The sequence below is a fragment of the Populus alba genome, chromosome 13, assembly GCF_005239225.2.
Source record: "Populus alba chromosome 13, ASM523922v2, whole genome shotgun sequence".
NCBI classification, from domain to species: domain Eukaryota; kingdom Viridiplantae; phylum Streptophyta; class Magnoliopsida; order Malpighiales; family Salicaceae; genus Populus; species Populus alba.
In genome coordinates, this window is record NC_133296.1 from 6,072,060 (window position 1) to 6,094,911 (window position 22,852).

General features: G+C 32.5%; 2 protein-coding genes across 2 annotated transcripts; both read left to right on the forward strand.

Annotated features, from left to right (window-relative positions):
- Positions 1-346: 346 nt before the first annotated feature.
- On the forward strand, positions 347-4,110 carry LOC118042441 (histone acetyltransferase type B catalytic subunit). The gene is made up of 10 exons (XM_035050109.2): positions 347-620; positions 717-758; positions 1,197-1,306; positions 1,473-1,541; positions 1,674-1,712; positions 1,795-1,871; positions 1,972-2,068; positions 2,814-2,895; positions 3,001-3,161; positions 3,271-4,110. Exons 1-10 carry the CDS (start codon positions 542-544, stop codon positions 3,904-3,906), a joined length of 1,392 nt encoding a protein of 463 aa, XP_034906000.1. The 5' UTR covers positions 347-541; the 3' UTR covers positions 3,907-4,110.
- Positions 4,111-9,343: 5,233 nt separating this feature from the next.
- On the forward strand, positions 9,344-16,930 carry LOC118042442 (probable ADP-ribosylation factor GTPase-activating protein AGD14). The gene is made up of 13 exons (XM_035050110.2): positions 9,344-9,756; positions 9,838-9,899; positions 10,152-10,239; positions 10,328-10,389; positions 10,471-10,567; positions 10,968-11,411; positions 12,816-13,487; positions 13,596-13,730; positions 13,803-13,919; positions 14,020-14,103; positions 15,948-16,077; positions 16,315-16,360; positions 16,469-16,930. Exons 1-13 carry the CDS (start codon positions 9,661-9,663, stop codon positions 16,521-16,523), a joined length of 2,088 nt encoding a protein of 695 aa, XP_034906001.1. The 5' UTR covers positions 9,344-9,660; the 3' UTR covers positions 16,524-16,930.
- The last annotated feature ends 5,922 nt before the right edge of the window (positions 16,931-22,852 follow it).

Below are 22,852 nucleotides of genomic sequence, written 5' to 3' on the forward strand. Positions count from 1 at the left end.
TCAATATTAAAAAACTAAATAAAAGAAAATTAACCATAAAAAAATAATCAATAAATATAAAAACCCAAATCATTAAGCAAATTTACTAGTATTATTGGAGTATAAAAAATATGTTTGGAAAGACGATATAAATTATATTATTTTAAATTTTGAAAATATTTTTTTTATGAATTTTTTATATAATTTTAAATTATTTTAATATATTGATATTAAAATAATTTTTAAAAAATAAAAAAATATTTTAATATATTTTTAAATAAAAATTACTTTAAATAATCACCACTATCATAATTCACATAACAACCCAAACTCCATTTGGATTTCTTCTTATTCCTAATAATAACAAAATCCAATCGTAGCATTCCAAAAACACAGAATCCCTGATTTGTCAGCTCGCGTGACACACACGCGCACAACGTCGCTAGCTACAGGCAATAAATATAGCCCTAATCCAGACTGTGTCATTTGTACGATATAATTTCCCGCCTAGTCTCTCCTATTTCCCGCTCTCAAAACCCTAACCCACCCGCCATCAGAAGAAATGGGGCAGAAACAACAACTTACCGCCGATCCAATCTCCGAGCCTAAGAAACGCCGTCGTGTTGGCTTCTCCAATATCGGTTAGTCAATTTCCCATTAACTTTGTTCACTGGTTACGAACTCTTTCCGGTGATTTTTGCTTAATTTAGTGATATTTGTGTTGATCTTTGATGCAGATGTTGGAATCGAGGCCAATCAGTGCATCCTAATTTACCTGGGTACGTTATAATCAACTTTCTAGGTTTTTTTTTTGGGAATTTTATTCTACTTATAACCTGTTTGGCTGGTGTCATTGACTCGTTTTTGTTTACTGGGAAAATGTACGAGCAGAAATGCAATTTAACTATTAAGAGTTTTTTCGTCCCTTTGTCCTTTCTCTTTGTGGAAACTTCGGGAATAAGCTTTGTTCTTGCTCGAGCATTATTAAGTCATTATTAGAAATAGTATCAAGCAGAGAATTGGACAGGCTTTAGCTTTTTTGATAAATAAAAGATTCATGACTTTGAGATGGCTGCATACTTGAAGAGTTATTATCGTGATAATTGGTTTTCTGTGTAGTTGCATTTATGGCACCCTCTGAAATTTTGGATTTAATAATTTGTTGTTTTTTTATTCTTCTTTTGATTTTCATGTGTACTTGATGATCGGTATCTTAGTTTCTAGCAAGGAAGAAGTGGGTGCTTCACACAGTTTTCATATTAGTCCAGTTGACTTGAATAGCTTTTTTGACGAGGATGGGAAAATCTATGGTTACAATGGGTTGAAGGTAATGCACATTTTCACTAGATTGCTGCTTACCCAGGTTTTGCATGTTGAGCATGTTATTTATGTTAACTATTTCCCATATGCACACTCTCAAGTTTCAATACAAGATTATTTCTCTATGCTACCATGTTTTGTTCTCCAATTCTGTTCAATATCTTTGTATACAGATAACCATCTGGGTTAGCAGCGTATCATTCCATGCATTTGCTGATATTAAGTTTCAGAGCACATCTGATGTGAGTAATGACATTCTTGTTATTCAATATATTGAGTAAATTGTGTTATCGATCAGTTTAGTTTTTGAGGGTGGTTCTAGCTTTATGTTCTTAAATGGAATTTTACTAAGTTCTGTGATTGTATGTTGTTAGGGGGGGAAAGGTATCACAGATCTCAAATCATCTCTTCAGGTATATAATGACTGCAATGCTACTGTGTTTCTTCATTTCTTATGTATTCGGGGCCTGCTGATTGGTTTGTTGTTACCCACAGAGAATTTTCGCCGATACTCTTGTTGACAACAAAGATGACTTCCTTCAGACATTTTCAACAGAGAGTCATTTTGTTAGGTGCTTTGTTATGGTTATATTTTGCACATATAACTCAAGCTTTTATTTAGTCCTTGCACTGCTGTTTGATTTATGATTTCCATATTTTAAATGTTTGCAGATCCATTATCTCAGATGGAGAGATATTGCAACACAAAACCTCCAATGGACATGTTGATTCCAATAGTCATTTAGGGACAGCTACTTCAGACGTCGAGGTACTTGATTTCATATTCGGCTATTAAAGCTTTGTTTATGGTTTGAGTGGCTTGTCTGGAATCTCTTATGTTGAGTGGGAAAATGCAGAAAAACCCTAAACTTCAGTCTTGGGTAATTTATTGGGAACTAGGTATTTAATAGAGTTTGATCTGGATAATATCTGCGAATGATTGCAATTTGATTTTAGAGAATTATGAAATGAAAAGTGGCTGGAATATTACAATGCTTGTTTGGTTTTAGTTCTGATTTGAAGTAGATTGTGTGCACAATTCAGAAACAATGGGAAGGATGTAGATCAGGGGAGATTAAACAAAGGAGAGAACCTTAGGCATTGTGTCTCATTAATGCATCCTCGCTAACCATATGGCTCTAAATGCAGTACAGGTTGGCACTCAAGGCAGAGTCCCTGTATACAATCATAATTCCTGAAATTGTTGCAGTTCCCAGATTGTTCCTGTCTTTGAAATCTATATTAAAAGCACAGTGCTTTTATGACTAACAGACAAGAGATATATAAAAGATTAATTATCAGTCCAAAAAGAAAAAAAGAAAAGGTCCTTTGTTTTCACTGCCTTTGTCTCAGTTCTATTTATTTGGCGGGGAAAGAGGGTGCTATGGGGCTGGATGCTGACACTGGAATAAACAGTTTCTAGTTCTTCTATTTCCTTCCTTTTTCCTAGTGTATTTTGTAGAGGTTTGCTTGAAAGAGATGGCCGTGGTTACTGTTCTTTCCTACTCTGTCAGGTTGTTCGCATGGTTATAGGAAATACAGCTGCTGGACACCTATACAGTCGCTTGGTTCCTCTTGCTCTTCTTCTTATCGATGGTAATTCTTTACCGGCGTTGCTCTGTCAAGGAATATGCCATTTTTTTTGTTTCCTTCCTTGCGGTCCAGGTGTTTGATTCTGAAAAGTTATATTTTCCGATTCAGGTAGCAATCCCATTGATGTTGATGATCCAGGATGGGAATTGTATGTCCTAATTCAGAAGAAAAGTGATGAACATGGGGATCCTCAACATAAACTGTTGGGTTTTACTGCAGTGTATCGTTTTTATCATTACCCCGACAGCACACGTTTGCGGCTCAGTCAGGTTCATTTTATTTTATTTTATTTTATTTTAATATTTCAGTGGGGGAGCAGGTAAATACACTTCATGTGACCTTCTATAGTAAATTGATGAGATCTTCTATTGATGGCAGATATTGGTGTTGCCTCCATACCAACACAAGGGTTATGGTGGTCACCTTGTTGAAGTACTCAGCAATGTTGCCATATTGGAAGATGTTTATGACTTGACAGTTGAAGAACCATTAGATTACTTCCAACATGTGCGCACCACTGTTGACATAAAACGTCTCCTTCTCTTTGCCCCAATCCAAGATGCTGTTAACTCAACTGTTTCGTATCTAAAACAAGGAAAACTGTCAAAGAAAACCCATGTGCCTTGTTTTAACCCGCCTGTAAGTGCAGTTGAAGATGTTAGGAAAACCTTGAAAATCAATAGGAAACAGTTTCTTCAGTGTTGGGAAGTTCTAATTTATCTAGGTCTTGATCCTGTTGACAAGTACATGGAGGATTTTGTGGCAATCATCACAAGTCGTGTGAAGGCTGATGTCTTAGGGAAAGATTCTGGGAGCAGTGGGAAAAAAGTGGTTGAAGTTCCAAGTGATTATAATCCGGAGATGTCATTTGTAATGTTCAGGTCACAGGACAGTGAAGCTGCTCGTGTTTGGATGGATGAAAACCAGACAAATCAAGAAGAGCAACTCCAGCAATTGGTAGATGAAAGGGTCAAAGAGATAAAATTGATTGCGCAGAAGGTGCATCATGTCTAAACTGCTGAAGCATTCTATTGTATTGCCCCCTGTGACGCCGATGCATCTGCCAGAAGTTAGAGCTTAGGGTACTAGAGGCTCCCAACTACCAAGCTGTATGTTGAAGCTGGACTGTAAACGATTAGCTGTAGTTTCTTTTTTTTAAATGTACTATATTGGGAGACAAGTTTTCCATCCATATAGTTATGCTGACTTTATTGCTTTTGGGTTCTGTTTGGCAGATGCTGTGGTGATTATGAGTCCGTGGTGTTTGTGTATATATGTGTGTGTGTGTGTGTGTGTGTGTGTGTGTTTATATATATATATGTGTGTGTGTGTGTGTGTGTGTGAAGAAAATAATGTTTTCATATTTTCATGTCTCTCCGTAGCCATGTCTTTGTGATATAGAGGAAGAGGAGCGTGCTGTTCCAAGTTCCAACCTTGCAAATTATTCTCAACTAGGGGCTCGTCTGATGATACGAACCAATTTGGAAAAGGAGTGTTTAGGCAATGTGGGTGAGGTTTTTGTGAAGAAAATACAAATCCAATAATGGATTCAGTTCAGAGAGATGAAAGGAAGAGGACATAACAGGGAGAAGCTTTACACTTACAGAGTCATCGGTCTTCTGTCAATTATGGATTTTTTATTGGGTTTTGAGTCATCGTACAATGCAATTGTCAAGGATGTTTGTTTCTTGACTTTTTTGAGCTACTTTTATTTTGTCATGTAAGGAGGCTATAACTTTACAAAAGCATGCATCATGTCCAGGGCCTCAAAATTAATTTTTCATTGTTGTGATTATTTTGTAAATAATTTTTTATGTTAAAATATATATTAATAATTTTTTTTATTTTTTTAAAATTATTTTTTATATCAACTCATCAAAATAATTTGAAAATATTAAAAATATATTAGTTTGAATTTAATAAAAAAAATTAAATCTTTTTAAAATTATTTTTAAAATATAAAAATAAACAGACATTAAAAAAATGTATTCTTTGTTCGGGCTATTTCAAAAAATAAACATATTAAAATATTTTTTATATTAGAACAACTACTTAGAAAAACATTGCACTTAAAGAAAGTGTGTGTACACTCACTACACTATGGGTCTGTTTTTTTTGTTTGTTTGTAAGAAACGGTGGCTACATATAACACGCATAACATGCGTGTTTTAAAAAAATAAAATTAATAATTAATAATTTAGATTATAGTGATGATCAAATTTAATAAGTTAGTTCTATTTTAATTAAATATAAAAAAATAATGATAATAAATAAATAAAATATTTATATATAAAAAAAAAGCATGATAACTTAAAAATAAAAATAAAAACTTTTAACAGCATGAATTGGATAATAAATAAACAAAAAAACCTAGCCCAAATAAACTTGAAATAGTGTGATAAACATGTAACTTGGGTTAACTCGTAAAACTTATAATAGAGGTTATTGATCAGGAAAACTCGATTGAAAAGGAATTTTCACAAAAGAGCTAAGAATAAAAATAAAAATAATAAAAACTGAAGTTGAAATACCAAAAATAAAAAGAACCAACCTATAATTTTTAAAAAGGCAAGAAAAAAAAGGTTCACCAAGTACAAATTGCTTCACCGTTGCCAGCACACATCAAACTAAGAGGAAGAGGACATGATCGTCCTTTAAACAACATGGATGAAGGGCAATTTTGATCACCGAATAACGTCACACGTGTAGATTAAAATGTACGGATGCCTCCCATGCGCTAATATATAGACTACACGCCCTAACAACTTTTTCTATTTCAATATTAATTAATATTGATTAAAAGACTAAATTATCCTTGATAAACTAGGAAATTATATATATATAAAAAAACAAATTAAAAAGACAAAAATAAACCTGGACCAAAGGCAAGTTTTTTTTTTTTAAAAAAAAAAACTTTAAATGCATTTAAGTAATTTAACAGTTAATTGAAAATTAAAAATTGTTGTTTTTCTCCTAGGGAATTTTTGTCTTTTTACTATTCATAACAAAATAAAAAAACCTTACTACCCCATCACCAAGCCAAATTTTTTGGACTGAAAGGGCAAAATCATAACTTCACTGTTGAATTTATGAATCTTGAACTACAATGAATATCACTATTCAAACACCTTTTTTTTTAGTTTATTTGTTATATTTTGCTCAAGAAAATTAAGTCATGGCCCTTTACCAGCGCATGATAGTGATTATCTCTAAGTTAATTTTATGTATGTCATTTTTCAGTTTGAAATTAAAATTTTATTTATAATTTGTTCTTTATAAATTAATGACTCAATCTATCTTTATTATAATTCTTCAAAATATTCTTATATTCTTAATTAATTTAATTTTATCTGTTTCTAATCTATTTTTTGAGCCAAATCATCGAATTAGTTACGTGATTTGCACTTAATTATTTTTTACTTTTAAAATTCCCTTACAAGCTAGATAAATGAGAGCCTTTCATGTGCAAATTACACGACTGAATTTGATGGTACTATATGAAAATTTTGTAAGAATAATATATTATAAATTCAACATATATCTAAGAATAACATTGACTCAACTAGAAATATAATCATAGATGAAAGAATTATCTAATTAATTATACAAGAACATATCAAACCATATATCTATAAATATTTTATATTGTTTATAGACATGTATTTGTGAATTGTGTATGATTATTTTAGGTTGGTATAGGATTGAAAATAGAAACTTAAATCTACACTTATTTTATATATAAAATAACTTGCTTATGAAAAATATTTTTCTATGAAAAGTATTGGTTTTTATTGTTTGACTATGATAATTAAAACAGTTGCTAGGCCTGTTTGGAAGTGTGGTTACGGTTGCTTTTTAAAATGTTTTTCATTTAAAAATATATCAAAATAATATATATATTTTTATTTTTAAAAAATTATTTTTGAAATCAGCGCATCAAAATGATCTAAACACACAAAAAAAATAATTTGAAGTAAATAAAAAATAAAAAATTTTATGTTTTCAAAAAATATTTTTAAACATAAAAATAAACAAGTTCCTTGTTTGCTTGAAACACAAGACCATGTACGAATTTTAAAGATAAAGTATAGGGATATAAAAAGGTATTAAGAGTGAAATGTCATAACTTAAAAAAATAAATAGGTGGGGGCAAGGATTTAATAATAAAGATAGTATTTTAAAATATTTTTAGCTTTTGATAAATATCATTATTTTCATTCAAGGAGAAAGTAATTGAAAAAAAAAGAGAATTAAACTACAACATAGTCTCTATAGTCTAACAAGATTATTTAATCAGTCCTAATAGATTTGAGAATTATATATTTAATTTGTATGTTTATAAATCTACTTATAACTTAAGCCTTTTATCAATTTTATGTTATTTTGAATTTTATTTTATTTTATTTTATTTATTCTTGAGAAATAGAAATTAGAAATAGATAATTTGAAAACATTAAATATTTTGAAAAACAAAATACTATTGAATTGAGAATATTCAACGTTGGTCAACGGATTATTTAACTATTTTCTATCTATAATAACTTATCAGCTTTTTTCTAGTAAAGTTTAGAGACTAAAATAAAATTAATCTAAATATTTGTAGATAAAAAATTAACAGATGTTTGATTTTTTTAAACTGCCATAAACTATAAATAGAGAGTTGAAAAGGGGGAAATGGATTTAGTTGGTGCATAAATTGGGATGATAATTTCATTAGATAAGAATCTGAAACAACCTAACCTTGATGATATCAATGACTTCCATGATCTGGAATCTTGCAAAGTGCGTGTGAGATATGACTGGATATCAAAATCAAGATATTCTCATAAATTGCTGGATTCATGGTTACTAGAAGACTTTTGTGAACATATAATATATGAAATTTTAGGGTAAAGAATTGATTGTGGCTATGAAATATATTAATATTTTTAGCGCATCTTATTTAAGGTGAACTGTATTGTATGGTCTAGGTGTTGCTTAAAGGTATTAATGGGTTCATAACTGATGGTCCGTTTATGATTTAAAATAAATATTTACGTTCAAGAATAAATCTAGTATTTTGAATTTAATATAAGCTCATATACCTAAATAAATTATTATGAGAAAAAAAATCTATGTGGTGTCCTGACAAGGATCACCTCTAATTGTTAAAATTCAAAGAAATTCTCAAAATTAATGCAATGCATTATCCACCAAAATTAAACATCATTCATGATATCAAATCTAATTGATATTTTTCATGCTCAATTGCATGAAATCTAACCCAAATTTATAGTAAATTTAAACAATTCAAAGGTAATATCAAATTTATCAACTTATCCATAATTTAATGCAACATGTAAGTCGTCATAATTCTATTGAATCCATGCTCTATTGCATGAAATCATTAAGTGTAGTTGATAACATTATTAGCTTATTACAACCAATTCACACAAAAATCTCTAATTCAACAACTTATCTAAAATTCAACGCAACATAGTTTATTGAAATAATTAATTTGTAATTAATATAATTTATTTTCATGTTTAATTATATCAAATTAATCCTAATTGATATTATTCATAGCTAATTTATCACTAATTCAACAAACCCTAAATCCAATATAAACATTAAACCATGATTTCGTTTCAACTAAATCAAACACAAATTTATAGCGATATAGTATATTTACATTCCTTGTAGGACTAGAAAAAGGTTTGGGATGACGAGAGCAACAAAGATGATAATGATAGATTTTGAAGAGAAAAACATCATAGAATGCTTGAAAACTAAAATGAGTTTGGTTTATTTATGCTTTAAGGGTAAAAAACAAGTAATTGATGTTTTTTTAGAGAAAGAAAGGGTGTGGATATAGGTTTAGTGAGAGAAGAATGTTGTATTTGTCTGTGTTCTTAAATTTAAAAAAGAGTTTAAATTTTACAATATGACATGCTTTTGAAACTGTGATTTTTTAAGTTGCTATGCTTTTAAAATGAGATAAAATGAGATAATTATCTTTTCATGCTTCAAAATAATAATATTTAGTAAATATTATATTTTTAAAGTACTACAAGATAAAAATATGTTATTTTATCTCAAAAAAATAATTCAAATGTTATTATGCTGCTAAATTTTTTAAGTTAATATACTAATTCTAAAAATGAAATCGCAAAAAAGGACTAAAGCCAGGTGGGCAGCCAGCATGCAGCATCTCTTATCGAAAAAGACGTTACTATAATTATGCAACTCCTACTATTACCTTTACTTTTCAAAACCCAATAATTAACATTCAGTCCATGCCAAATCATCCCATGCACTGAAGGCACTGTATTACAATAACTTTGATATGAAATTTTAATTTACAACCATACAAAGATAGGCTTCTATTGCGTTGTTGATAATAAAAATCCCACATATATCTCACTAAATAAAATAAAATTTATGGATGGATTAATTCATTTATCCGTAGGGGAATGTATCAAGTCGCCTTGTCTTCTATTTAATTTAATTTATGACAAAAAAATAATAATATTGTATTATAAAATGCTGTGGAGCTGAGCTGATTTGATTTCTTTTTATTTTGCAAAAGAGGAAAAGGACTAATCGAGTTCCTCCTCTTCTTCCTTTTTCTAACTAAACAAACCCTAGATTCCCTCTCGCAGTTTTTCTTCACAGGTTGATTGATTTTACTGGGCTCTCTAAAAATAGAGGCTCTGGATTCATCGAAAGCAAGGGGACGTTTCGAATTTTCTTTGTTAAGGGTTTGTTTGTCTTGAAATCTGTAGAGAAATGGGGAGTAGAAAAGAAGAAGAGAGAAACGAGAAGATAATTAGAGGTCTCATGAAGCTTCCTCCCAACCGTCGCTGTATCAACTGCAATAGCTTGGTAATTCTTGTTTTTTTTTTAGTTTTTAATTAGATGAATTTGTTTTTGTTTTGAATTTTTGTATATATTTGAAAAATGCAGGGTCCACAGTATGTTTGTACTAATTTCTGGACTTTCATTTGTACTACATGCAGTGGGATTCAGTGAGTATTTTCTTCTGCTTTCTTGGTTTTCTTGCTGCTTGTTATAGTATTTTTATGATTTTTTTTTTAAATGAGTAAAGTCTGTGATTGTTTGGATTTGAAGCAATGCCTTGTAGTCGGTGTGAAATTGCCTTTCGTTTTCGACTGAAACCGACATTTATGCATGGGTTGTGGACTACTCATTTTCTTGTTTTGATATATATATATATATATATATATATATATATATATATATATGTGCATGTTATACAGTCGAGAGTTTACTCATCGTGTGAAGTCAGTATCCATGTCGAAGTTCACATCCCAAGAAGTTGAAGCTCTCCAAAATGGTGGCAATCAGGTATAGGTGGTGGTGAATTTTGGTTGGCTTTGGGAACAGTTGGGTTTTTTTATTGTTATGTTGACCAGACATATTAAAATCTTTTCAGCGTGCAAGGGAAATATATTTGAAGGATTGGAACCAACAAAGGCAGAGATTGCCCGATAACAGGTGCAACATCTTTTATGTGGTCCTACTATGCTTGTAGTTGATAAAAACGGAAGTTTTTTTGATTGTGTTTTCTGCTTGCAGTAAAGTGGATAAAGTGCGAGAATTTATAAAGGATGTGTATGTGGATAAAAAATATGCTGGAGGAAATACCTCTGATAAACCTCCAAGAGATTTGCAGGTAACATCGCAGTAAACAACTGATATCTCTACATGGTAACATTTTACTGAAATTTACACTTCAGGTTTTGTGTTAAATCAATTCCTGTTTTCAAGATGTAGTATGAAAAGGTGTGACGGGCTATTTTTTTTTTTTTTTTTTTTTCTTTTGGAAAGAAAATATGGAGATTTTCAGAATTATCTATCTCCCTGGAACATCAGAATGATTTTTTTTGTTTCTCTTCTGGGAAGGGCAGATGAAAAATATTTTTTTGTTGGATGTATAGGGATGTTGTAACTCATTTCAAAAAGTTTAATGAATGAACTTTGACTATCTATGTCATGTTGTTATATTTCTTTGCAAGTTCTCTTTAGCCTTGAATAAGAGCCTAATAGGTGTGATTCATAAATGATGTTGACAGAGGATTAGAAGCCATGAAGATGAGACAAGACGTGCATGCTCTTATCATTCTTATTCTCAAAGTCCTCCTTATGACTTTCAATATGAAGATCGTCGTTATGGAAAGCAAACTAACACACTTACTCGCAAACCTGGTTCAGATCGAGGTCTTAATGTTGGAAAGATGGCTAGTTTTATTTGTAGTCCTACCCGCTTAAATGAAAGGATGTTTGAAGACAGGTTTGCAAATGAGGGTTCTGTTTCTCGGGTTTCAGACTATTCTGTGTCTAGTGGTGGAGATCCAGTCAGATCTGGTGCAGAATCACCAAATTTTCAGAAGGATATTGCTTTTAGTCCACCTATTCAGCCTTCAAGGGATGGTTTCGGTGACGTAAAGCATCAAAAGGCAAATTCATTTTCAGAGGCAAGCTTTAAAAGAGATGCAGATGGGATTCCACATCCACAGGTCATATTTCACTTAGTTTTTATGCTAATAATGTGGATTTGTTTGGCAACATGTGATTGGTGATTTTAATATAAATGTATGCCAATGGTAATGATACTGGAGGATTGTTGTGATTTTCATACACAATGTGTAGCCCCTTGCCTTTAATTTGTTTTACTGTGTATTAAGACATCTCTACTTGTGTCAACCTATTGATCCAAAACAAAATTGGACATTTAGAGCCACCAATTGTAATGATACTGGAGCATTGTTGTGATTTTGCTTGTGTAGAACTCATTACCATTGGCCACCAATTGTAAAGATGCCTTTAAGTAAAAAATTTGTGGAGACATTTAGATTTCCAGTTGTAATGTTAATTGGACATTTAGAGCCACCAATTTTTTTCTTATGGCTTTAACTGTGGCATGAAAGTTTTAAGTTAGTGAGCAAATATAGCATGACATGCCAGCTTAATTTATTTCAAACACAGTTCTGAATATTATGGTATTTCTTTTTATCTTTTAGACATATTTAGATAAATGAAAGACCTATAATTTTTGTCAGTTTTAAGCTGTAGATAGCATCTTGTTATTGCAATAACAGTATTTTTATGGTAACCTTTATGTTAGGATTCCTACAAAGTGATTCTGAAATGGACTAATGATTGGTTAGCCAAAAAATATGACATGGAGTCCATATACTATATATTAGGAGTAACAAATCAGTAAGGCTAATTATTGCACTAAAAATGTTTAAAATGCCAGGTCTCTTTTTTAAGTTTTAATATATTAGCTATGATTTTTGGACATAGGTGGAGGTTTGGGATACATATCTGTGTCAGATGTGAGTGCCCTTGTGTTCTTATAAGTTTGTATATTTGAAGGTTTGTACTTTAACAAAATGGGTATGAAGGCTTACAGAATTGTAGTTACAAAGAATATCAACATGTACAAGTCTTTGATTCCGTCTGTCCTTGTAAATTAAAACTTGTTCAGAAAATCAGTTATGGTCAAATAAAAAATGCTAAGAGGTCATTAATTGACATTGTATAATAACCACTGGCAACTAGGCAAGGTTTTCATGCCATGTACAGGAGTATAGGTCCTTGGGGTGATTATTGCCCTTTGAGGTATGCCCATTATTCACTGATTGCTTTCACCTGTATATTTGGGGGATCCTTAATGGTTTGGAAACTGATAGATGGTATTGTTTTATTGTTCTTTTAGAAAAATAGGCATTGCTGATATGGATTGGACCAATAGATTAGTTCTCATTAGCTAGATCCCTCTTTTAATGGTACACGATAAGGGAAAAAAATATATTTGGTCTGTATGTGGCATCATTTTTTTCCTACCTTGTAACTGTTTGTGGATTACTTTAGTCTCACTTTTTTATCAAATGATACTGAATTGTCTCTCTATTCAGAGAACTACATCATTAGGAAGCATGGGATCATTTGATAGCCTTTCTGTGTCCATCAAGTCATACAATTCGGGAAGTTTGCTGGATATTGTTGCAGAAGCTGGGCAAGCTGCAGGAAATCCCCAGGAAAATTTGCCTGCTTTTCCAGTGTCATCTGTTTCTAGTCATGCTAGCTTGGATCTTTTCAAGGGACCAGTGGCTCCAGAACCAGCCTCTCCTATGGCTCCACCAATTGATTTGTTTCAGTTACCAGCAACATCGCCAGCTCAATCTGTAGATTTGTTTCAAGTGCCCCCAGCTTCATCTATTAATTTATATCAGCCTTCCCAATCCTCTCTTCCTTCAACTCTAGACCTCTTTGGTGGTAGCTATCAGCAGCAGTCAGTTACTACCTTGGATGAAAAATCACCACATTCCTCACTGCCTAAAAATGAAGGATGGGCAACTTTTGATGGTCCTCAGCCCATAGCATCCACCCCGGGGCCTGAGAATCTTACATCTTCAGCAGGACCTTCCAATGTAGGTTCAGCAAATTTTGACCAAGTTCCATCATTACATACAAGCATGCAATGGCCACCTTTTCAAAACTCTGTTGATCATAGTTCATCATCAGTTCTTGATCCCTGGCTTGGTGATGTGCACAGTGTACAAGCCACTGACAATACAAGTTCTCAGGTATGCTATATATGGCCACAGTAAATCTGTGTTTCATGTATCTGTTTTGTGGTCCTATATTGAATAACTGGTGTTTCTATTTGCTGATGGCTAAATTATGCTTTACAGAACTGGAGTGCATTTGAGTTTGATGATTCAGTGGCAGACATTCCCCTGGAGGGCATTAAGAAAAGTAGTGAACCACAAACATTATACAATCCTTCACCTACTGCTGATCAGTATTTTGGCTTTGGAGCTTCAGAGGTTGTTTCTACCTCACAATGCTTAAAGATATTATGGTTCTTCGAAGTTAGACTTATAAACTGTGTTTTGCAGGACTTTAACAAAGATGGGATTCAAAGAACTGCATATAATGGAGTACTTCCTGGTCCTACTGAACCAACAGATATTGTTGCGGGGCCATCATATACTCCTTCAGGACATCCTTTGGTGGTTTGTAACCTTCACTTTCATTGGTTTTATGCCTTATGCAATATGATCTTAGCCATGATAATTTTAGATTAGTGAATTATCTATCTATCTATTTCAACAGGAAGAAACAGAGTCTCATGCGGATCATAAATCAATTAACCCGTTTGATCTACCATACGAATCTGATTTGGAGCCGAGCAATGTGGTATGAAATATTTAAAACAATTTGCTGATTGGTGCTTGATACTGTATTTAAGTGCTTTGACTAGATGTTGTCTGAAATAATGTCTACACTATCATCCATATCATTTCCTTAGTTCTTTTAGCTCTCTTGTCATCCATATCATGCTGTTTTATACTTGTATAAGCTCTCCTCTAATGTTTGCTTGTTTGTGCTACTGACCATTTCAAGGGAAAATATTCAGGTGATGGAAAGGGTTGTCTTAGATTGTTTTTTTATGCACTTGAATATAGGGTTTTAACTCCTCTCTCTGTTTCTGTAGGCTGGCTATTAAGCAAGTGCTTGTGATTATTCCAAATAAATTTGAATTTATCACTATTTTTTTACGTGTAACCATCATGTCAAATTTAATTGGAGTATGGACTAATGTTCAACAACTCTTAATAATTTAGGGTTTCATCAGTATAATTAGCAGTAACCAGCTCTGTGAAGGAGAAGGTAATTCAGTGGGGAGTAGTACTTTTGTGATTTAGGCCCTTGAAAATTTGATGTTGTTGTCTCTGTTGGTTTGTCATTTAGAAGTGAAAGTGGAAAATGTAAGCATATTGAAAATTTATCATGTCCAATCCAGGGGTGAACAAATTAAAATTAAAAGGTGATAGTTGCAGATCCACCACATGTAATAATCAAGAGCAGCCTACGATGTTCAAGCCTTAGTTTGTTAGTTCATGTATAATTTTGTTTGTGCACTTGTTGTGCATTGCAAACCAAATATGAGAATCATCAAATTCAAAAAAAGTAGGAGAGTGTGCGTGTGTTTTGGTGGGGGGTTGGGGGTTTGTGTGCAAGTTGTTGATGACTATAGTGTCCTCAGCTACCACGGTCAACTTGTAATATGGTACCCAAAAGACTGCTGGACAAACATCTTTATTCTTATGCAGATGCAATTGTATGGCACCCGTTTGATGTGCTGGTGTAACACAAATTTGAGTATGTTGTCTGCATTGGCCTATCTTTTCATGATTTATAGGATTAAGAGGGCTACTTGCCAAGCTTTTTGTCCTTATGCCTTGCAAGATATTATAAGATGATCAACCTATGAAATGGCAACAGTTCCTTGTTTAGCATGAGATTGTGTTGCTATATCATTTTTAAGTGATGTTGGTAGGAAAGATGTATAAACTCTATTCCATTAAAGGGCATTCTTCATGCTACCATCAAATAGTATTTTGATGTATTAACTTCTGTGGCATTTTTTAACAATTAGCTATGAATAGGTATTTTGAGAATAAAATGTCACTAATAAAGCTGGGGTGCTATTATTTCTTTTTGAATGTTAATAATAATTCTTGTAATAATATTTGGCAATCATGTTTCTAAGTGATTGATCATATGATGGCAGGTTCATTCCTAAACACATCCTAGATGACATTAATAATCTAATTGGGGTAGTATTTTGTCTACTTTCTTGGATATGTAACAGTCATGCTGTGTTGCATTGTAATTTGCATTCTAGCTCTGGGGTGGTAACATTGTTTGGGTTGAAGTGAGACTTTTGTGAAGTTTCATCATGCTTCTAATGAGGCGCTTCTTGCCAAAACTAGGATATATATGCTTCCTCAATGAAAAAAAAAGAAAGAAAAATGACTGGTAATCATGCATCTTGCATCCTTCTCTTTTTATCTTACAAGATTGTATTTAGTTTACTTTTGTTTTAGATATGCTTATCTAAAATAAAATGAAGTGAAAGAAATTGTTGTATTGTCTTCTGAAGAGAACCTGAAAGGTCTTATGGATGCTTTGTTCTGCTGAATTCTATCATCACTTTCCCCCTTTATTAAATGTTATCTTGGTGTGTCATATTTCAGTTCTTGGACATGAGCTCTTTGGAAGCTGCACTGCCCAGCGCTAACTCACCATCCAACTTCCTTGGTGGTGTGACTCAACCATGGTTTCCTCAAGATCTAGCGATGACATATATCCCTGCTGCACCACAAGGTAGGCTGTCCACTGATTCCAACCGGAGAAACTCTTGTTTGTTTCAGCTTTTGTTCTTTGGGGATTATTATGGCCAGACACCACACCGAAGCATTTTGTTGGATGCTTAGATGCTAATCTGCCCAAGCATTCAAAACAATGCGCAGCTTCTCATTACACAACTATGAAAGCATTCCATACATCTCTGGCAATGCAACTTGCTTTTATTTCATCCAATCTTTCTTTTTGTTTCTGTAGGTGGATTAGCATATATGGCAGGACAAGCACCCAGCCCTCAATTAGGGTAAGCTTCTGTTGTAGGTGGTGGTTGTGAGTTTTCTGTCATTGTCATTGTTGTTGCGCTTTTGTTATCGTAAATTTATTGCGGCAGCCTCACTTGCCTTCTCAACAGGAATGTTCAAGCACAAGGGCCTGTTGCTTCTTTTGGAGGGAATCCATTTGCATAGTAATCAATAATCAAAAGTAGTTTTCTTAATCACGTTAAGTTTGCTGTTGGAAGTTTTCCATTGACCTCTTGTAGCCACTTGGTAAGTCAGGATGATCGAGTTACGTCATTATTAGTAATAATATTATTTGTCATTTTTTCCCATATGAATTCTTTGTGAAAATAAATCCTTGATGTGAATAACTTCCTAACAATATGCAAGGCCATTTCATTCCAAGTTTAACACTCAATATTCCAGGCCTAGTGTTTGTATCCTAATTATATTATTAGAACTGGTTCTTGGCACTACTACAAATTGTAATGTGGCTGTTAAAATGTGTAGTGTGGTCTTTTTCTATTTGAGAAGGGTGAAATTGTTCGCGGACAAACTTTGATGTTTAATCATATGGTACATGGTTTTCTATTTTATTTTATTGTTTTCTATTCTATTCTAGAGCATGGTTGTTTTTCTTATTTATTGCCCATCAGATTGCGACCTTGAACAATAAAGGACTAAAAAGCCAGTATTTGTAGTGGTGGTGGTGATGTTTGTCTCAGCAGCCAGGAAAAGGACTGCTCGAGGCCTTTTGAGTCCCAGGGACCCAAATTCACCTTGATGAAAGAAAGTGTGGTGTATAAGAAGCTGGTTATTTATTTCCACTTTTTAGAAAATTAAAGAAAGGAACTTTTTAAAGATTGAAATATAGGTAGTTTCTTATTCTACCATGAGTTTGAAAAAGAGATAATGGACATTCTCATAGAAAAGAGAACAAGAAATTATGGAACTGCAAGCCTCATCGAATTTCTATTTCTTTTCATTTTTTCACTGAATGGACATTCTCAATTGCATAAAAAAAAATTGATATTAGCGTTTGAAATTAGAATTTGGGGACCAAAATTGAGATTGAGGAGGAAAATGTTTCTCTTTATATATATATATATAGGGCATGGTTTATGTAGTGCCTTTTTGTTGCCTCAAAAGTTTTGCAAAATTTATTTTTAGCTCATTTAGTTTGGCATTTTTATCTTGATCTAAAATTTTATTTTATTTTTTTTTAAAAAAAAAGAAAGGAAGAGAGTTGCTGAGTAGTCATTTTGTAACAATTCAAAAAACTATTTTTGAACTTGTTTGATAAATTTTTTTTAATCAAAGTGTTTTATTTACCTTTTATTTGTTTTAGAAAAGTGTGTTTTATTTACCATTTATTTTATTGGGAAAAGTAAATTGGAATAGAGAGATTTTTTAAAAAACAATTTTGGGTGTTTTGGAATGGATTGGATTTTTGAGATTATAAAAGTTTTTTTAAACAAAAATAAATTACAAATAATTATTTAAATCTCAAAACTCATTCTTGATTTTTCAATCATTGTTCTAGTAGTTGAAACTAGAAAAATAGTGCATTATCTACTTTAAAATAAATAGATGGTTGATAAGATGTTATTTATTTTTTTTTATAAAAAAATTAAAGCTAGGTAAGCAGATTTGACCTTGCACTCACATATCCTAGCCTTTATTTTTATTGGGCTTAGCACACAAGCCCTAGATTCTTGGTCCATGTGTATATATCCCTTCTATTTTTTTTTTCTAAAATTTTATTTTATTTTATTTGTGATTTTCATTGAAATGCACTATGAAAAACAAAACTTTTATTTGATATTAAAATTATTGGTCATTCTTAAAATAGTTTTATAGAATTTTACGAGTGTTAAGGGTTTTTTCCAATTATTCTAGGAGATAAAAGATTGCTCATGAATGTTCAATAAAAATAAAAATATGGTTTTGCTTGTGATTAAATATATAAAACAACTACATGATGTTAGACTTAAGTAGCATATTAAAAATGATTGTTTTTTGAAGCAATTTTTGCATGATGAAATGGTTAGATTTGCATTAATATAATGAGAATGAGTTTGATGCATGCTATTAGGATGAAGATGAAATGCAAAGGAAAAGCATGGTTAGAAATAGACTTGCCTAACTTAGTAAGGAAATAATATATTTTTAAAAATTAAATTATAAGGTAAACAAATTAAGATATTGAAGGAAATTAATATTTTTTTTCTAGGTTGAGTCATAATATAATATACATCAATTTGCAATGGTGATAATATTGGAGTCTGATTTTAAAAGTGTGTTTGGTATTGAGATTGCTGTTGTGGTTGTGATTTGAAAAAAACTATTTAAAAAAAAGCATTTTTAATTGAGGTTGGTTTGGAAAAATATATGTTTGGTTAAAACTGTGGTTGAATTTGAGGTTGAACAAAAAACAGTTTAAAGTGTTTGACAATCGTTTATGCGGTGCAAACTGCATTCCCAAAAAATATTGAAATGTTTTTGCAGAATAAAATTTTTTAATTTGATTTTTCTATGTTTTCATATCATTTTCGTGTGTCGGTCGCAACAATAATTTTTCACAACATGAAAAAAATATTATATTACTGCTTCATTAATGAAAAGCACTATAATCCCATACAAGCAAGCTTTTCAAATTGAGGTAATAAAATAATTATAAAAGATTTATATTAATATTCTTGTTTTGCAATTGAAAATATTGTAGAGTTAAGTACTGCTATTACATCATTAATCAAACAAAACGTTATATAAATTCTACTTTATTGTTCCATTAAACTATCTGCAATCCCATCACGTGTGAAATTCATCATGTTTTGCCTACTATTTCCATTGCTTTCAGAGTGTGCCACAACATCTGGTAAAATGTCATCAGGTACATAACTGGGATTGCGATCAAATTCCGCAAATGCAACATTATCATGCGATCTTTTTCTAATGTAATTATGTAGTGCCATTTATGCAACTACAAATTCAACTTGCATTTTGTATAGATAAGCATGCATGTTTTGTAAAATCCTCCACCTTTGTTTCCACACTCCAAAAGATTGTTCCATGACATTATGTAGCGATGAATGTGCACGATTAAAAACTTCTTGCCGATTTCTAGGTTATCCACGACGCCTAAAATCTTGTAGGTGATATCTCTCACCTTTATATGAACCTAAATAACCATATTTATTTGGATATCCAGCATCAACCAAATAGTATTTACCTGTAATTAAAAACAACATCAAAATTTGTCATGTAATTACTAAATAAAAAACAAATTTTATACCAAAGAACATAACAAGTTATGTTGTATACATACCTTATGGTGGTTTAGGGAATTTTATATTTATATTCTCAATAGCCTCATGAAAAATACATGTATTGTGGGCACTGCCTTCTCATCCTGCCTACACAAACGTGAATTGCATGTCAAAATTACAAGTCACCATTATATTTTGAGTTGGAACACCTTTTCTTCTGATAAATGGAATTTGATTTTCGGTTGATATACAAGCCCGCATATGTGTTCCATCAATTGCATCAATACAATTCTGAAAAAAAATAAAAAATAAAAACCATTGACAATATGATGCCGTTACTAACATTCATAAATCAATTTTTGAATTGAATACTGACAATAATAACACAAATATTTTTCTTACCTTGAAATGCGACATATATTTTGGATTCATTGCAATTTCTAGTGGAGTGCTTGTAAAACTTGGGTCATCTAGTTTTATGACATCGATTGCAAACAAACATATGGTTGCGAGGACTTCTTTAATGCATCTATTAATAGTTTCCCCTGAATGTTGAAATCGCTCTTGCACCTCCCTATTTGAAGCTCCTAGTGCTATTGTATATAGAAATATAGCAACTTTTTCAATCACACTCATCATTCTCGAAGGCTTCAACTCATACGTTGTTTCTAAATCACTGCACAAGCTCAACAAAGTTGATGTGTCCATTCTAAACATGTTAACACATCATTGCCAATGTCCTCGTAAAACTTCAATTAACCAACATATGCCTGTATTGTATGAAACCATGTATAGTTCTTTATGTATATGATTAACATAACACATGTTTAGTGCCCTAGCTGTGCACACAACTAACTTTTTCCTATCAAATTCTCGCTTCCAAAACGATTCTTCATCATCATCACTATCATCATTGTCGTCGTCGTCGTCATTTGCGCCATCATCACCATCCCCTCCCGAGCCACCGTTATCATCATCCCCACAATAATTAATGTGATCAACAACACGATCCATTATATTATCATAATCATCATCAAGAGCTTCATTGAATATTGCATTTAAATGTGCTTCTTCCATATGTATAATCCTAGATAAATAAACACTTGAATCATGTTAAACAATTTTTTTTTCCAAATAAAACGCAATGTCTGATGTAATACCTGCATGATTAATTTTACACCACACAACTATTATATTATACTAATTCACACTAAAAAAATATTGAAACAAATTGTTGCATGAAAGTATATATACACTGTCCACTGTTCACATTTCACGTGAATAGTGGAGACCGACAATGGTGATCAGCAGACGAATGAAGGAGAAGGCAAAGGACAGAGGAGGTTACCCTTGGTGACGCGAGGTGTGGTTGGCGGTGGGAACGGTGGTTGACTTCAGTGATGGTGTTCCTCTGTTCATGCTCTTTTCACTCTCCAATATATTTTGCTTGCTTCTCTCCCAATGATGGTGCTGCTGCAATTGACGCTAAACAGTTTGTATGGTGGAGACGATGAAGGTTTGTAGTGGTGCGTGATTTTTATCCTGTGATGGCCTTGTGTTTTTCGTCTGAAGCTGTTCTGCTTCCTTCTCACTCCCTCTGCAATGTTTTTCCTATGCAGCGGTCGCTTCTATCCCTGCTATTGGTGGTTGTGATGGTGAAGATGATGAGGGCAGACGGTTGTTGTGGCGGCGGCGAGGCAGGTTGGTTGTGGTGGCCTTTTTTTTTTGTATGAAGCTGCTATGCTTCCTTCTCGTTGTCTCAGCTGCATTTTTTCCTTGCTACACTCGCTTCACCCCACTGTTGGCAGTGTTGTTGTTGGCGACGATGAGGGCAGACAGTTGCTGTGGTGGCGACGAGGAATGTTGGTGGTGTTTGCCCTCTTTTTATCCTGTGGTTGCCTTTTCTATTCGCTGAGTTTGTTCCCCTGCATTTCTGTCTCTAAATGCCTTGTTTTCTCTTCTTTTAATGAAGTATTGCAGGTACCTGTGAGGTTGCTTCTTCTTTTCCCTTTCATTTTAGTTCCAGCATTGTCACACAGGTTTGGTATTCAACAACCCGTGTTAATTACCTTTTCTCTTCTGTAACCAAAGTGCAAGGTAGGGAGCAGTTTATCGTAGTGTACCACTTAGCTCGTTTTTGCATGTGAATTGTATTTTGAATCTTGCATTTTTTTGTATCTTTACCTTTTATCTTCTGTAACCAAAGTGAAAGGTTGAGAGCAATTTATCGCAGTGTACCACTTAGCTTGTTTTTGCATGTGAATTGTATTTTGAATCCTTGCATTTTTTTTTAACTTTTTTAATATGTTTCACATTTTGTATTTTTTTTCCCTTACGGTTAATGCAAATCACATGTGTAATTAGAAATACAAATTAATAAGATAACAAGCTTCTAGACTATAATTTATATTTCTAACCCAAACTAAAACCAAGAAAAGGCTGATTTTTCTTTTAAAATAGATGTATAATTGGCTTTTCCGAGCAGTATACTTTATAATTTCAAATTTTAATGTCGATAATTTAACAACCATTTGTTTGCATTTTCTACCGGTTGCAATCAAGCATGTATATTTTATAAACTCTAAAAGCATTGTCCACATCATATTGCATTACAAATACATAGAAACTTTCTGGATTGCAATTCATAATATGTAGCACGTATCGAATAACACTACAACTTTTCGATACTTTAATATACAATCCTTAGCATGAAAATAACAAATATTAATGCTCCATAACTGAAAAATAGAACTTGCACACAGCCTCTACATGTCAGATGAGAATTGTTAAAATTACAAATAGGATCCCGAACAATTCTGGCCGATTATCATCTTTAGATCTCTACAAAAATACATAATTGTCAAGACATTTTAAAACATGTTACATAACAATTTAGATAATAATATTATCAACAAATTTATAAAAGCACGCATTCGGGATCAATATATACCTCCCCGTTTATGGTGTCTTACGCCGTGTGAATATTTTCTGCAACCATTTTATCTTGTTTTCAAGACTACCCATAGTTGACCACATTTCTCTATTCCTTCTCATACCCAAGAACTCAGTAGCATACACATGAAAATCATCACCATTATGAACTCCTTCTATTGAGTGCAGCTCAGTCATAACCTTAGGAATACTACACCCTTTCTTATCTCTACATATAGATGTAGAATCACTATTGTTTGACATACTATTAACAATGTGATCAAACCGTGACAGTAGTTGCATCCCAATTCCAGAACT

Coding starts and splice junctions, on each gene's coding strand:
- LOC118042441 (XM_035050109.2), top strand. CDS start 542: ATGGGGCAGAAACAACAACTTACCGCCGATCCAATCTCCGAGCCTAAG. Junction 1,713..1,794: donor ATCTCAAATCATCTCTTCAG/GTATATAATGAC, acceptor TGTTACCCACAG/AGAATTTTCGCCGATACTCT. Junction 3,162..3,270: donor CACGTTTGCGGCTCAGTCAG/GTTCATTTTATT, acceptor TATTGATGGCAG/ATATTGGTGTTGCCTCCATA.
- LOC118042442 (XM_035050110.2), top strand. CDS start 9,661: ATGGGGAGTAGAAAAGAAGAAGAGAGAAACGAGAAGATAATTAGAGGT. Junction 13,920..14,019: donor CTTCAGGACATCCTTTGGTG/GTTTGTAACCTT, acceptor CTATTTCAACAG/GAAGAAACAGAGTCTCATGC. Junction 14,104..15,947: donor ATTTGGAGCCGAGCAATGTG/GTATGAAATATT, acceptor GTCATATTTCAG/TTCTTGGACATGAGCTCTTT.